Genomic DNA, 16,925 nt, shown 5'->3' on the forward strand with positions numbered 1-16,925 from the left:
GAGCCAGGGTTTGTCAACCTTCAAATGCCCCAAAAACACATATTTAACCATCACAGGGACATACAAAGACATAAGGTAACTTAGATCTCTTTTAACGTATAGATACCCACAAAAGCCGTAGGTCATTACTCGCTTAGTCGATAGTAAAATGGTGTCTTAAACGACCACAATCTTTATTACTCTAATTATCACTAATTATTTGAATAGGATTTGGCTTTTTTTTTTTTTTTTTACTGGGACTCAATGAAAAATAGAATTATCCATCGGCAGAACTCTTCATCTTTCTCACAAAATGATTACCATCTTTCTGGTGATTTGAGATCCATGCTGTATTTTCCAAGGCTGGAAGCTGAACAGTACTGGAAAGGCATAATGGTAGAGGGAAGCATCTCACAACCGAGATGTGTGGTTGATGAGCCATCTCTCAGAGAGGGCACCACAGCAACATCCCTGAGCAGAATCCAGTTACCTGCAGGGTGTGATCATACATGGAGCGCCATAACCAGGTGGCTGGCATAGTGTACAGAAACATCTGTGCAGAGTACGGGCTGGAGATCCCAAGGAAAAAGTGAGAAACACCTCCAAAGGTGGTGGAGAACGACCGAGCCAATATATAATTGGGTTAAAATGTCATGATTCTGAATTAAGTATAGTTTCAGTAGAGGAGCACTGGGGTGTGGGTCAGATTGTGAAGAACAGCATGTCTTGTGTGTATATATGATTGTCTGGTGGTCGTATGCAGTTATTGTGCGTTTGCTGATGGCCTAAAAGCCCAAACACGTCACCATCACTTGTCCATAGCCAATCAGACTGACAGCTTTTAGCATGTTGCGTGCTAAGAACTGTTTGCCCGCCGTCAATACCGGTTGCCTCTTTGCGTTTCTTTTCATCAGTAGTTGAGTCAGGTGTGGTGAAAGCTCGTCAAAGGATGCTTTCAATGCCATTTTTCACTAAAGAAATACACTCGTACTAGGTCGTCTATTCCTATCATGCAATTCAAGCACTTCCCCTTTACCTCCATGTAGCTTTGTTTTGTTTCTGAATGCCCTCTCAACGGCTCCGCACCATTGCAGAAGGAATGCTTGTTGCTGTAAATTTGTCATCACCTGCAGCTGCGTGGTAGTCTTTGTAGATGGCTATCGATGGTGCCAGATGTGCACTTATTCACAGTGTTTGGGTTGATGGAAATGGCAAGAAGGAATGCATGCTTGATCTGCATCATCAGTGTGCCCCAAAAGTCTGCCTGCGTGCTAGTACAAAGGAGAAGAGGAGAGCTGATGTTTCCGATAGACTGTGTGGCAAAGTGCAGGAGGACATATCAACTAGTTGTTTTGTAATGTGAATACAGGTGTTGGCAGTTCACCTGGTCTGATGTGACTGCAGAATGACGGCGAACTTCAGCACAATGTATAGGTATAGGAGAGATATAGGATAGGTATAGGAGAGTCATAGCATTTCTGTTTTGGGTAAAGAATGACAAAGGTAAATAACTAGCTTAGTTTATTGCAAATTCATTGGAATATCAGTAAGCAAGCAGAGCAACCGCCTGCCAGGAAAATGTATGTATTGCCAGATTGGAAGTCCTCCATCGCTACGAGATTTGCGGTCAGAATTTGATATAATTTTGTTGAAAATTGGTGAATAGTTAACTTGCGCTTTTTTTAAATACATTTTTGTTTTGTTTTTTACATAAAGATGCACTATGTAACTTTCAAATCAAATCAAATCAATTTATTTTTGTGAGGCCCAAAATCACAACAACAGTTGCCTCTGAGGGCCACAGGGAGAAATGAATCAACAATGTCTGTGGTGGCGATGAAGTCAGACAATGTCTGTGGTGGCGAGGGACGATGTCCCAGGGTCCTCTGTCCTTTGACTCTCCTTCTAGGCCAGGAAAAACTACAAAAAAAACCTCTTTGGGAAAAAAGCGTAGAAACCTGGAGGAGTTCCAGTGAAGGAGAGATCCGACTCTCACAGACAGACAGACGGACACAAGGAGACTGGAGCTGGACCCACTCTTCAGGCAGAAGAGGGACCGTCTGAGTCGAGCTGGACCCACTCTTCAGGCAGAAGAGGGACCGTCTGAGTCGAGCTGGACCCACTCTTCAGGCAGAAGAGGGACCGTCTGAGTCGAGCTGGACCCACTCTTCAGGCAGAAGAGGGACCGTCGGAGGCGAGCTGGACCCACTCTTCAGGCAGATGAGGGACCGACTGAGTCGAGCTGGACCCACTCTTCAGGCAGATGAGGGACCGTCTGAGTCGAGCTGGACCCACTCTTCAGGCAGATGAGGGACCGTCAGAGGCGAGCTGGACCCACTCTTCAGGCAGATGAGGGATCGTCGGAGGCGAGCTGGACCCACTCTTCAGGCTGATGAGGGACCGTCGGGGGCGAGCTGGACCCACTCTTCAGGCAGATGAGGGACCGTCGGAAGCGAGCTGGACACACTCTTCAGGCAGATGAGGGACCGTCAGAGGCGAGCTGGACACACTCTTCAGGCAGATGAGGGACCGTCGGGGGCGAGCTGGACCCACTCTTCAGGCAGATGAGGGACCGTCAGAGGCGAGCTGGACACACTCTTCAGGCAGATGAGGGACCGTCAGAGGCGAGCTGGACCCACTCTTCAGGCAGATGAGGGATCGTCGGAGGCGAGCTGGACCCACTCCTCAGGCTGATGAGAGACCGTCCACACAGGGCAGGGACCACTTCACCAGGGGAGGGGCATCTGGGTCCACAGGTCCTCAGGAGTGAGAGAAAGAAAAGAAGGCGGTGAACAGTTTGCAAGTGGAATCAAAAAATAAATATTGTTTGATAGCATAAGTAGTCAGAAGAAGAAGAGGATAGTGCTCAAGCTGTCATACTTCCCCCAGCATAGTTACTCCTAGGGCAGCGTAGCTAAAGCTGTGGGTTTATGTTTCTGTTCCTAACTAGTCTGACCATAAGCGATTTCGAAGAGGAACGTTTTAAGCCTGGACTTAAATGAAGAGACTGTGTCAGCATATTTAACATGGGTCGGGAGCTGATTCCATAACACAGGAGCTTGGTAGCTAAACGCTCTACCTCCTACAGTACTTTTAGAGACTCTTGGCACCACCAGAAGGCCGGCATTCTGAGAGCGAAGAGCTCTGTTTGGATGATATGGTTCTATAGCATCTTTGAGGTAGGATGGGGCCATGTCATTTATGGCTTTGTAGGTCAAGAGTAGAATTTTGAATTTGATTCTAAACTCGACAGGAGCCAGTGAAGAGACTTCAGCACCGGCGTAATGTGCTCTCTTCTTTTTGTTCCTGTTAGTAATCTTGCTGCTGCATTTTGAACCAGTTGAAAGCTTTTTATGGAGCTTTTAGGACACGCTGCAAGCAGGGAGTTACAGTAGTCTAATCTAGTCGTTACAAATGCATGGATAAGTTTTTCAGCATTCTTCTGATTTTGGCGATGTTGCGCAAATGGAAATAGGCTGTTTTACAAGCTTGATTTATATGAGCTTTAAATGAGAGCTCCTGGTCAAATAAGACTCCAAGATTTCTTACAGTAGAACTGGAGGCTACACTAACATTGTCCAGTGTGGCTCTCTGCTCAGATAGAGCATCTCGTAGATGCTTAGTGCCAAGCACAATGACCTCGGTTTTTTCAGGGTTAAGAAGCAGGTAGTTTAGTGTCATCCAGGTTTTTATCTCCTTCACACAAGTACTAAGTCTGTCTACTTGATCGCTCTGATCAGGTTTCATTGATAAATACAGCTGAGTGTCGTCTGCATAGCAGTGGAAGTTAATGCCATGCTTTCTGATAATGTTGCCTAATGGCAGCATATAAAGAGTAAACAGAATTGGACCGAATACCGAACCCTGCGTCACACCGTAAGTTACTTTAGAACAAGGTGAGGAGCTCTTGTTTACATTAACAAATTGGAACCTATCAGATAAATAGGATTTAAACCAGCTGAGGGCTGTTCCTCCGACACCTACATCACATTCTAACCTCTGCAGTAGAATGTTGTGGTCAATGGTGTCAAACGCTGCGCTGAGGTCCAACAGAACCAGGACTGAGACCAGTCCATCGTCAGCGGCTAATAACAAATCATTTGTGACTTTAACCAGTGCAGTTTCAGTGCTGTGGTGGGCTCTGAACCCTGACTGGAAAACTTCAAATAAGTTATTGTCCTGCAGGTGGCGACAAAGCTGTTTTACCACAACTTTTTCAAGGATTTTAGAGACGAAGGGAAGATTTGAAATAGGTCTCTAGTTTACCAATAGGTCGGGATCTAGATTAGGCCTTTTCAGAAGAGGTTTAATGACTGCATGTTTGAAGGACTGTGGAACATAGCCACTTTTGAGTGAAGTATTTATTATATTAAGAATAGGGTTTATAATTAGGGGGAGAATGTCTTTGAGGAGCTTGGAATGGGGTCTAGGACACAAGTTGAGCTTTTAGAGGACATAATGGCTGAAGTTATCTCTGCTTGATCAACAGCTGTGAACCTTTCTAAGTTTACAGGTGGATTTATATGGGACGTTAGATTTACAGCTTGGGCTAGTTCAGGGCTAATAGCGGGGGTAATTTCATCTAAGTTATCTCTGATTGTTTTTATTTTATTGTTAAAAAATAGGAGGAAATCATCAGAGCTGAGAGTAGCTGGGATTGAGGGCTCTACTGCACTGTGACAGTTTGTTAGCCTAGCTACAGTGCTGAAAAGGAATTTAGTGTTACTTTTGTTGACTTCTATTAGATTTGAATAATATCTGGTTTGGGCCTTACGCAGAGCCTGCTTATAGGACAGCAGGCAACTTTTCCATGCTTTTAGGGATTCTTCTGTGTGAGAGCGACGAAATAATCCCTCTAACTTTCTAACTCTTTGTTTATGTGAACGCAGTTCTTGGTTGTACCATGGGGAGGCGCGCTTTGGCCTAATGACCTTCTGTTTTAACGGCGTGACAACATCAAGAGCAGACTTCAGAGAATTCATGGTCAAGTCGACAAATTGATCACTTAAACTGGGACTAAAGCTGTTCTCAGCAGGATCACATGACATGTCACTGAATATTGGCTCTATTATTTCTTTGAATTTTGAGATAGATTTTTCAGATATTGTCCTTTTCATTATAACTTTATTTTGTGGGACTGGATGATCTTTAAGAATAAACTGAAAGGTAATTAGGAAATGATCTGACAATATAGGGTTTTGAGGGAGGACAATGAGGTCACTAATCTCTGTTCCATACGTTAGGACAAGATCCAGAGTGTTCTTGTGAGTGTGAGTCGCTTTATTTACATTCTGAGTGAAACCAATGCTGTCTAACAAGGCGCTGAAGGCATTACTGAGAGCGTCATCGCTCATGTTCACGCGGATATTAAGGTCTCCAGCTATAACTATTTTATCCCAGGCTAACACTAAGTTTGATATAAAGTCAGAAAACTCTGTTAAAAACTCTGTCTACTTTCTGGTGTGGGGCCACCTCCAGCTTGTCTCAATGGAGATGATATTGCGTTGACTGGAGTTTTCCATTGCATTTACGTTTTCTATCTTGTATGTATTAAATTACATGTGCTTGAATTGCTTAACAACTTGAAAATCACCTTTTCTCAGATCTGACTTGGTAGCATCACCTTCTCGATAAATACGTTTAATGTGATTCTGTGGAACATTCCATAACAACAAAGACTCTCCACCAGAAAACTTACCCAACTTTATGATCCCCTTAACTTCAGTTTAAAATGTGTGGATTTTGCAGTAGGGACATCAATAGAAAGCCACAAAAAGCCAATTAACAAAAACATAAAACAGTTAATTAGTGTTATCTCGCTTTGGTTCCCACAGCCTTTGTGCTGTTCAACTTGTGTCTTTGTTTCAAGAAAATGGTCTACGATATTGGTCACACAAGCTGTCAATCATCCGACAGTTATTGACTATACAGTACTACCATCACCACTATACGGCAGCTACTACCACTACAACTACTACTAGACATTTCACCATAATATAAACTGATCTCAATAATCACTAAACCTATTTTTGTCTCCTGAATCACCTAATTTGTATCTACAACCTCAAAGGCCCCCTACATTGGCCTCCTGTCTTAATCCTCTCCATTGAAATGCTAATCTCCACGTACACTCTGACCCTGTGGTATCTGTAGTATTTCAGTGCAGTCTTCTCTTGAACGTGGGATCCTTGTGAGACCAGGACAAGACTACAGGCCCTGATGGACTTCATTATCTCTTCCCCCTCTCCTCTGTCGTGTTGATCCCCCCTCCACGCCTCAAAAGTCTGGTTCAGATCCCTATTGTGAGCCCTGGGAGTGGCTGTCAAAGTGCTAGTGCAGGGAATCCCGCACGGAGCGGCCCATTGGAACAGAAGAGAGGCTAAACCCAATAGCATAATGTTTATTTAATGTGCTCAATGTCTAATTACTGACTGTATCTCGTCGTTTCTCCTCACTGTCCTCCCCCCGCAGTTATTCTAGGTGATGTAGGCTGGTTCAGGAGTTCACTGACTCCCATTGCAGTTTCTAATTATACTTCACTGGTTAGGACTGTGCTAAAACATGCATACTGCCAGTTTTATGCCAGCTTTGATGCCTTGTTTGTGGTGACCGGGGCACCATGCATCTCTAATAAGATTGTTTTCCACCAAGTCAGCAGACCATACAGCGTAATTAAAAGGCATGTTTTTGTTGTCAGCAGATCTGTGGATTAGAGAATATTTAGTTTGTTGTAAGGCGTTGTGTTTGGGGTTAATCGAATATTCATCGACCGAATGGTCCATAGGCACTCCTCTGTTGGTAAAAGCATGTGGTTTTGGAGATCAGACAAAAAAGGTTGTTATGTATCTAAAGGACATTTTGAGCATTTAAATGGATGATGTGTTATAAGAGATCACAAAAATGTTGCATTCTATATTTCTTCTTCCGTTAGACGACTGGCCTGTTCCTTGACTACAGGCCTTAGGCAGGGCACAAAGCTATTTGAACCCTGCTTTTCCCTGTTCATAGTATTGTTCTGTCCTTATGTATATTGTCCTTATGTATATAATATATCGAGTGACTGACGGTGTGGAAAGTGACTAAACAATGTACCAAATTGAAAACTGTGACCTCTGTCACTGGGTCTCCATCACATTCAAGTAACTTAGAATTAATGTTAAAAGTTCTCCTTTTGAATCCAAGTTTTAGTCAAAGCCAAAAGGTTGACAGTAGATGTGTGTCTGTGTTTGCAGGTTGGGCTACGTGGACCACGCTGAGGAGTTGGCCTCTAGGTTCCTCCAGTGCTTCCCAAAGAACCGGCTGTCGGCTCAGGCAGCGCTCCAGCACGAGTACTTCACCAACCTGCCTCCACGGCTCTGGGAGCTGCAAGACAGTACGGAGCACAACACATACATTATAGAAACAGATAAATCAATAGACACTGTATATTCCCGAACGTACTGTAGGATCCAAGGAAAGTTGATTTGTATTTCCAAATCATTCCAACATAAACAATAGTATTCTGTTGTTAACTAATTTATATTATAGCCAAATGGCTATAATTTATTGCATGTATGTACTGAATGTCAAGAGGACCAGGAACAGAACAGAAGGTACATATAAAGTTGCACCCCATAAACTCCAAAAAGTATTTTATTATGTGATCACCACCATGAGACATGTGCTGACGAGATGTGTCACTTGTGAATGATTGTACCTCGAATGTCAATACTTATATATTATTCCATTATTCTTGTGGTACAATCTTATATATTAGATGGATACTATTGTCTCGAAAACATTTTACCTCAATGGTATTCACATTGCTGGATTGGCATGTATTTAGTTTCATGTAAGGAGTTTCCAGTCCATGTCTATCCGTCTGATAATATAACAATACAATAAGATAATACAATTATCAACCTTGAAAATGTATCTTGAAATATATTTCACAGTGGGTAGAAAGTTTTTTTTAATTTAGATAGTTTTTTTGTAAATCCCTGTATAGTTAACTTTAGATCTCTTCATCAGTCCCTGTTTTGTCAGAGAGAAGCAGAGGAGCAGAGGAGAAAACAGAAATAAAACTCTCTCCCCTTCTCTCCCCCTCCTCTCCTGTCTGAGTTCTGCAGTCCTGGGGTTATTTTGCTCATGCAGAGACTGTGTTATTAAAGAGCTGCCTGTGGGACAGTAAGCCCGGCCGGACCTCTGCTGGCCCCTCTATCACGCTCCGTTGCATTCTCTGTTGGATTCTCCATTGGATTTACTTGTTATTAGCCCACAGCATCTGCACACTAAATATGGGTCAGCAGATAAATCCCTCTCACATTATATTATACCAAATTTTGTATTGAAAATATAGTAACTAATGCTCACCAGTGGTGTAGTGGTTTAAGGCATTACACATGTGGTTGTGGGTTCACCTCCATGCCTTGAATACCAGAGAAGCTGAATGTCTCTCTCTAAGTGAAGTTTAGGGGCCAAAAAATCTTAGGTCTTGTTTAAATTACTCTTGCAAAAAGTACTTACAAATTAGACTACATTCATATAGACTGTGCGTTTCCGTTGTGCTTACCTTGTTGTGTCTAATGTGGCAGTATTCATTGAAGAAGTATTAAGAGGGTTGCTGTGAGTGATTGCCACACAACTGATTACTTTTTGAACAATTCAGGTGATGTTGATAACATTGAAATAACAGATGTATTTTGGACAACCCACACTACTTAAAGGTGCACTATCTGACCTTTCTGGTGTAGGATCTGCTACCGGCTTATGCACCTTTGTGTTGAATGTTAGAGTATGACATTTCACTCATTTATCTTGCCTTTGTTCCAGCTAAAAATAATTATATTCCAAAAATTAGCTGTAAATATATGCAATATTCTTACTGTGACCTGTAACTCCTGCTTTCCACCTTGCTTGAGTTTAATAGTATACTGTTGACCATTCTATGCCAAGCAATGTCATGAAACATACTCCTCCCGTGCTGCGCGGTGGTCGAGTGGTTAAGGCAGTAGCACACATGCCAGGCTCCATGTAGTTCAATGCAGCTCTATGTGCAAAAACTGACACTTTCCCCCACCCACTCCTATTTGTCAGCTTCTGTGATTCTATTTAGTGAGTGACAGGTGGATTTAACCAATCACAGTCAAGAGTGACCTTTCAGGAACTGCAGATGGCTTTAGTTACCTCTTAAAGGCTCCAAGCAAATCAAGATTTTATTTTTGTTAACATACATTTACAAATGTACCTTCCATCAGTCTCCATGGAGGTAGAATAGTGTTACATAACAATGATATTTTTACTTACTACATAAAATTCGAAGTACTTCATGCAAGTGCCAGCCCTGAACTTAATCTCCTCGCCAACATTTCAATTAATCCTACAGAATGAGGTTATGGTGGCGTGCCAGTGTTTAGCAAAGTTTAAAATTACTGACAGGTTACACTTCCATACATCACCAATCCTTTAAGCTTGTATTCATTAGCTCCCTATGCTAACCTGCCTCTGACACCACCGTCATTTTAACTGTACTATTCCGCTTTTAATTCCCGGCGATTAGGATTATTCAGTCCTATTAATTCTGTTATCAGCGCTCAGCAGGTTGGCTCATGCGCGTGAACGTGAGAGCGGTCACCGGCGCCGACAGCCGCGACTCATTTTTGATTTTTGTCATGTTTCGTTGCGCCGTCTGTCTCTCTTTCTTCTCCCTTTGCCTTTATCAAACTCAATGCAGCTGAGTGGCATTAAAATAGTTGCACAAAATTAGGACGGCAGAGGCTAAACACACCGGGGAGTTGTGTGTGTATAAGTGTGCGTGTGTTTTAAGCAGCTGCAGCGTGAGGGGGGGAAAAAATGTCAAAATTATGCAAATGAGCACGGGATGGGAGATAAAGATGTAGCTAATTAATGCTTGGTGAGCATTTGGCGGCGGTTTATGCAAATAGCACCACACTGAGTCAGGACGCGCTGCTGGACCTACCTTTACCATTCGTTTACACAGGTTCACCAAGTGTGGATGGGGGAACAAAACCGAAATAAATACAGAAGATAAATACTGTAACGTTGACTTATTAAATCTATACTGACGGAGTTCGATCTTGAGCTTGTTTGAAACCAATAATATACTGTTTTGCATTGTTTGTAAGCCTCAATAACACATTTTAGATAGAATGTACTTATTCAACCATCCATAGCTCAAATACACAAAACAAAAATATTCCCACTATTGCAAAGAAACACGATAGATACTGAGCCACCAAAATGTACTGTTCCATCAATTATTTATTGAATGTCGATATGGCAATTATCATGGCAGTTCCTACTGTTAGTAACTGTCAATAATCAGTGGACTTGAGCTTAAGGTTGCACTATGACTTTTTCTGGTGAGGAAATTTGCCACTTACCTGTCTCCATGGAGATTTTCCTGGGGTCAAGTATAGTATCAAACTGATCTATTTTACATTTTCAATCACATGTGTTTTGATACTTTGAAGGCTCGCCTCTCCTCAGATCTTATCATTAACCTGGCCGTGGTCGCATCACCTGCTTGTCTCCTTGACGATAGTATTAATGTGTTACATTCTAGGCAAAGCAATAGTATTTCCATGGATACAAGCAGTTGCTGTTTAAGATCTTACAAATACTGAATATACTTGCGTACTCTGGGCTCGCGCACAGCAGCACGTTTTCTGTTTCTCACTGCTAACGTTTATTACGATGTAAAATATAAAGAAACGACCAAATCAAATTTAAAGTTGAGACTTTTTTGATCCCACTATAAATGTACAGGGGCCAAAGAAAATGTCACCCTTGATGAAGTCATTGTGGAGCGTGCCAATCCAGGCTCAGATTAACAGTATGTTTTGAGCGACCGACTGTGCGCCCTATTCTCCCGTGTGTTATGGATTAATCCAGACAATGGCAGGCCAGATTACAGAGCACAAAAGCAGAATTATACAAGACAATGAGGCTCCTGAGGTCGCTGTTACTGCACGGATCAGATGGTGATATTTTTAATTTGATTTGAGCGAGTATGTGGGCGTCCGACAGTGAGGGGAGAGGAACGGAAAGGGCAAAATTAAGCTCTCTCAGGATTCATGTGTTTATTAGGGACAATGGACAGTGTTTGGATACAGCAGTTCAATGGAGGAAAGGGATGAGTGCAGAAAGAAGTTGAAAAGTGTTCTTGAATTGAGTTCACTTAAGTTCATTCATTTAGCTCAATAGTAGAAAATATAGTAGACCATGTTTTGTGCAGTTTCCTGTAAAGCAAAAATGCAACATGTATCCTTTTCATATGTAGGATTTAAAGTATGTTCTGGTGATGATTATTGTAATGTACATTTTACCAATACATATTTGCTACTTTGCAATACAGGCAAATAACACACATTGGTAATTTTATATAGTCTTAAAGGCTGTAAATATGTATACTATAAACATGTGTGTGCAAATATGAACTTGTTGAAATCAAGTATCAATATAACCGATGAAGTTTAATGCTGATTTATTCCCAATTTAGAAAGAGCACATTTTGTAGTATTCGGTACAGAACAAGTCATATGCACTGCTACAATTACAAAAACTATTAGACATTAGCAAAATATTTTACTTAAGATCTGGCATCCCTTTTGGATGCCAGATCATATGACTAAAACAAATTTGCAATAAAACCAGAAGGATTATATGTTCTTTGTTATGCTGAATCCTATAACTGCTAACGACATCCCGAATAGTGACTGCACTGCCATTTTTAAACCAGTAGAATTGTACGTTACAGCTATTGCCTTTTTGTCACTCCATTTCCTTCTGCTTCCAACTCGCAGCGTTCAAGGGCACCTCAAGGACATGCTCTGAATGTCTAGCGCGCTCTGAACGTGGGGGTGCTCTAGTTTGTATACACTAAATCCTTGTCTTTGATATTTTGGGTTGTGGGTTCAAATGTGTTGCATTTGTTTGCTGAAATAAATCAGATTTTTTAACATCCAACAATGACAAAAGTAAGTTACTGTTAAACCCCACCACATCAAATCATACTGTGTATTTTCCCCCTAACAAAAGTGTCCACACATGTTTTTCAAAGCCCCTCCACCTCTCCGTCGTCAAATTATCAGCGAAGTCTATGTCTCTGCAACCTCAAGTATGCCAGTGTAATGATGCAACATGTTCCAATATCTCCCCAGTGCTGCAAACAAGCCCCCAAAACATGCATTTAACAGTCCTCCATATGTAACAATATATTTCTGTGTTTTACATTTCATCATTTGACATACTGTAATAATCTTTCGTCTTTTTTTTTTTTTGCCTCGCAGTGTCTTCTATCTTCACCGTACCAAATGTCAAGCTGCAGACGGAGAGCGGAGACAGCATCCAGGTGTGTGCCAGGAGGAACAGTCACGGGAAGGCCCCCTCCAGCACCAAACACTGACCCAGGGGCGGAATCCTGCTCATCCCCGACCGCCTGACAGGTACGGGGCTCGTTACCGCGCCAACAACAGCCCAGCAACTCCACAGCACTGCTTTACATGTTCAAATGAGGCAAACAAAGAGATTGAGCGAGAGAAGAGTTGACAGAAAGAAAGCTGTTATTTTTGGGGGGAAACTTTGGCTGTCGCTGGTGTGTGTTTTGGATGCGTTGGTGCGACTTCAAAACTTGTAATTATTTGTTTTGCTTTTTTTGGAAGGACTTTTTGAAATAAGATTCTGTTTATAGTCGGTGGATTTATGGTTACCGTGTGCTGCAAGTGGAGCAAAGTAAATACACAACGGCTTTTAATCAAATGTGAAGAGTTATTTCTGTCTGGATGCGTTGATGGAAAGTTGTTAACTTGAGAAAATGCTGAATGCTAGAATGAGACGTTTGTAAGTACCGGTTACCCTTTTATCTCGCAATACCTAAGACTTGCATATGTGCATTTTTGAGTTTAATTTGTTGATTAAAATACATTTTCATGTCATTATAAATCTTGCTTTAGCTGTTAAAAAAAGATTTTCTTTTATGCATATTTTTTTGGCAACTACTTTCTTCCATATTTTCAGAATTTGATGCATGAAAGTAAATGTTATGTTTTCATATCCAACCACCCATTTCTGTGTTGGAAATATGTTTGATAAAGAAAAGGTTTTCTCACTAAAGCAGCCGTTTGAAGAAAACTGACACTTTTTAGCTCATTAGTAGTGAAAAACATTTCTACACATTACAGTAACTACACACCAGTAACATAACTAAATAAAGGTCTCGTCATATTGTTTAATTTGTCAAATCTAAATGATTGTGTAAAATAGTTGCGTTTTGGCCCTTGTTTACAGTAGTTGTAACAGTTGTGGAATTACCTCTAGTGTGTTGAAGTACTATCATTAACTTCACCAAACTGAGACTTGGCAATATATTTTTGGTAAAAACGTGAATATAATCACATTAACTTTATTTGAGTAAACATTGACTGCATTTTAGTAGTAGTAATTTTACAATGGATTCTGTATTTCTATTGAAGGAATGCAGACCATAATATAATGGAGAAGGGTTTTCCACCTGCTTCTTGATGGAAATGTTCTCGTTTTGCCTGGAACGTTCCACAGTATGACCTTCTGCTTATCCATGGTGCATTTTAGCAATCAGAGTCATCTCAATACAGATCTGACCTTCATTCAGGCCTGACTTATCTCCATGGAGACAGATTGTAAGTTAAATGCCAGATTAATTACATGAAGACAACCAGGAAAGTTTCATAGTGCAACTTTAACATAAGCTCAGCTAGTCAAACACACTTCACAGGTTTGTAAAGCACTCCTTGTTTGAAATCGCTGCAGTTCAAATTAGTCAAACATATAGTGCGTCCTCTGGGCCCATTCAAGAGCAAAACCCTGGTCCATTAACCGCCCGTTTTGAAGTCCCTGGTACAAACTCTCTTAATTATTTGCTTCCAATCCTCCTGCATAGTCTCTTTTGAATGCTGACATCATGAGATCCGTAGTCTGCATTGACACACAGAATGGCTGATAGATGGAGAAATGTCTTTGAGGGCACAGCCAGGGCACCCCTTTCTCTCTGAGTGGGGGTCTCATTTTGGGTGCACATAAAGCAGGCCTATTTGCATGTAATAAGAGGGGCAGAGGTCAAGCGCGGAGATAATGGTGGTTCTAATGATGGACTCTGGCTACACATTGCACTGCGCTTGGAAGATTAGATACATCATTAGTGACAGGTGCAAACACATGGCACTTTTTATTTGCAAATGTCCAAAATTAATATACTTTACTTTATTCCTCTATATGTTTTGAGGTGGATGGCCTAGAAAAAGTAATCCAAACTAACACAAAATATGTGTTTATGCTGTATGAATGGCCAAACATTTTTTAATAACAATAGTAAGAATAATACTGTAAGGACAAGCTACATTTCCCTCCCCAAATCTTTACACATTGTGAAATATTTACAAAAAAAACTACTATATATAGTATAGTATATATATACTAATATGTTAAAGTGTTCAAAGAATGAATATGCTTAAACAATCTTTATATTCAAATTCCACAATTATTAATATACTCTGGAAAAGTCTTGATATTGAAACGATTGGTATCTATGTAATCATTTATTTTTGACAGGCAGTTTGTAAAAAATATATATGCATTTTTGACAAGCATTGCGATAATGATTCGATTTGCAGTTTCTGTTCTGGTTGTAGGATTCTGATTTTAAACATGTCCAGGAACATCAACCTATGAGAGAAGACTGGACATGAACTGCTAATCTAATACCAGACTCCTGTGCATTGCAGAACCTTTGTAGAGGTCCAACCTTAAAATGTTAGCCATATTTTTTTAAGTTAATTCGTTTGCAAAGGAAATTGTGTTAGCTAAACGATTACAGTGCTTGTGATATATCTTGCAGCCATACATACCCTAAAGTAAATGCAACCTCCCGTCTGTATTTGCTGTGGCACTAAACATTTGACATAAGTGTGTGTTGATCTGTGAGGCTGTGTCCAGTGGAAGTCACCCCACTGAGACGCTGTGTCCTCTCAGCTGCTGCTTTTACAATGAGACCAGCTCCTTTGTCCTGGACTGGACAAGAGCAGGGCGAGCGGAGGGAGGGGGCCGAGCTGAGCATGCTAATCTTCATACATACATCCACTTTCACACATAATGCCACTGACATAGAGACAAGAGCTTGCAAGATAGCGCTGTAAGATAGCGCTGTATGAGCACTCATTTTTCTATTTGCAATATAAAGAACAACCTGGGTACAGTCAGCACAGCAATAGAAACAGGTTATAAAGAACAGTCACATGATATTATGAAGATAAGGTTTGTTCATTTGTCATTTTTACGTTAGTAGTAGAAGTACCGGTAGTAGTTCTGATCCTAAAGCTGCTGTATCTTTTCCTTGACTGCAGCAAATATCTGGTCTACATTGAACTGAACGTTTTGGCATCTATTTAACTTATAAAGGAAGTAAACATATCCTTAAACGTATATTAAAAAAAATTTAACTTGTTGAACAATTAATACAAAACAAACAATAAATGCATCTGAAATGAAATCTTGAATTGTTTGTTTTCAGATTCTAGAATGTGATGACTTCCAGACAAGGGCCAGAGTTCTCTTTTACATTACATTTGGCATGAAACATCTAAAAGGAGGGGGAAAAAAACTGAATTTAAACAATATTCATTTCAGCTTCCCCCAGCTATATGAAATATGATTGACGTATAGAAGTTTGTGATGTCGTCTGAAACCCAGCAATAAGAGAGCTGCAGGAACTTTATGTGATCTATCCATCAATTGCCGATGAAAGTTGAATGTTGTCTGCTTATAGATGCTTCGCTTGGTGCATTTTTGTGACTAGACGAGAAAGAAACAGCTCGAATGGGATAAAGGACCAGCACCTCGCACGCACAGACCGAGGCAGTGCCAGTGTTTTTCTTTCTGTTCCTCTTTTTGTTGTGGCTCGTTGTATTATTTATAGGAGGTGGAGCGGGCAGGACGCTTCAGACGCGGCCGAGCAAAAGAAAAGTGCAGCCCCTTGCCTTTTGTGGGCCTATTCCCAGTGGGCAGGCTTTGTGCTGGCTTTGAGGGAGAACCGGGCTGCCATTGAGCTCATATAGGCTTCTTTTCCCTGTTCCTCGTCCACTACAATGTGTGTCAGACTGGGCCGAAGAAAGGAGAAGAGAGAGAGGGAGAGGAGAGGGGAAATAGTGGGAGTGTTTGATTGGGCCTGGGAAGGAAGGAGCTTTTTTTTTTGTGGAAAAGAGAAAAGGCGGGAAGATGGAGAGGGGGGAATAAAGGCAGGTCTTCTCTATACTGTGCAACTCGGCGTGATGTTTATTCATGATTTTGCATTATTCACCAGATTAGCTGACGCAAGGCCGGGGTTCACACAGGCAACCACTCACCCTGTCAATCCACTCGCTCGGACTGTTGTGGGTTTTCAAACGGAAGATGGTTCTAGCGTCAAATCTCCAGACAACTTTCTCACAGTTTTACCTGAGACTTTGAACAACATGAACAGAGGTTGAAGACGGTTTTATGTATTTTTTTTCGTTTGTGTTCGAAATAGGGGTCGGTATCGGAAGAAAGCTCGATGTTCTTGGGGCAATATTAGGCCAATTTATCAGACACAAGCAAAAATATGACTTTAAATGTCTTTGCTAGAGTTTAAGTATTGCTTAAAACATGATAGGACCATATACTGAGCTAAAAAAGTGCAGACATATCACATTGTTCTTAACATATGACATTTGTAAAGTTTTTTATTGTTCAATAACAAACTTAATCTTCTAGTTCTGCATCTCTCCAAAAAACTAATGGAATGTCATATTATATTGTTTATTCACTCCTTTGAAAGTATAAATATATAGTTTTTCAGGGACGGTTTGGATAAGATACTTTGCCTTTTAGTTGTCACATCCTTTTTGCAATGGACAAACCAAACCTCTTCTGATGATCGGTCTTCTGACTGGAGC

At 41.1% G+C, this 16,925-nt stretch overlaps 1 protein-coding gene across 3 annotated transcripts in view; it reads left to right on the plus strand.

The window, feature by feature from the left end:
* The window catches only part of cdk14 (cyclin dependent kinase 14), a 245,850-nt gene that overhangs the window by 179,322 nt on the left and 49,603 nt on the right, over positions 1-16,925 (plus strand). For all 3 annotated transcript variants that reach the window (XM_072460366.1, XM_072460365.1, XM_072460367.1), the window contains 2 exons: positions 7,212-7,351; positions 12,270-12,425. In XM_072460366.1, coding sequence (XP_072316467.1) covers positions 7,212-7,351; positions 12,270-12,385 — 256 coding nt within the window. In that variant the 3' untranslated portion in view covers positions 12,386-12,425. The remainder of the gene's footprint in view (positions 1-7,211; positions 7,352-12,269; positions 12,426-16,925) is intronic.

The sequence above is a fragment of the Eucyclogobius newberryi genome, unplaced genomic scaffold (genome assembly GCF_026437365.1).
Source record: "Eucyclogobius newberryi isolate DKJ021-1_F unplaced genomic scaffold, fEucNew1.0.hap1 SCAF_3, whole genome shotgun sequence".
Lineage (NCBI taxonomy): Eukaryota > Metazoa > Chordata > Actinopteri > Gobiiformes > Gobiidae > Eucyclogobius > Eucyclogobius newberryi.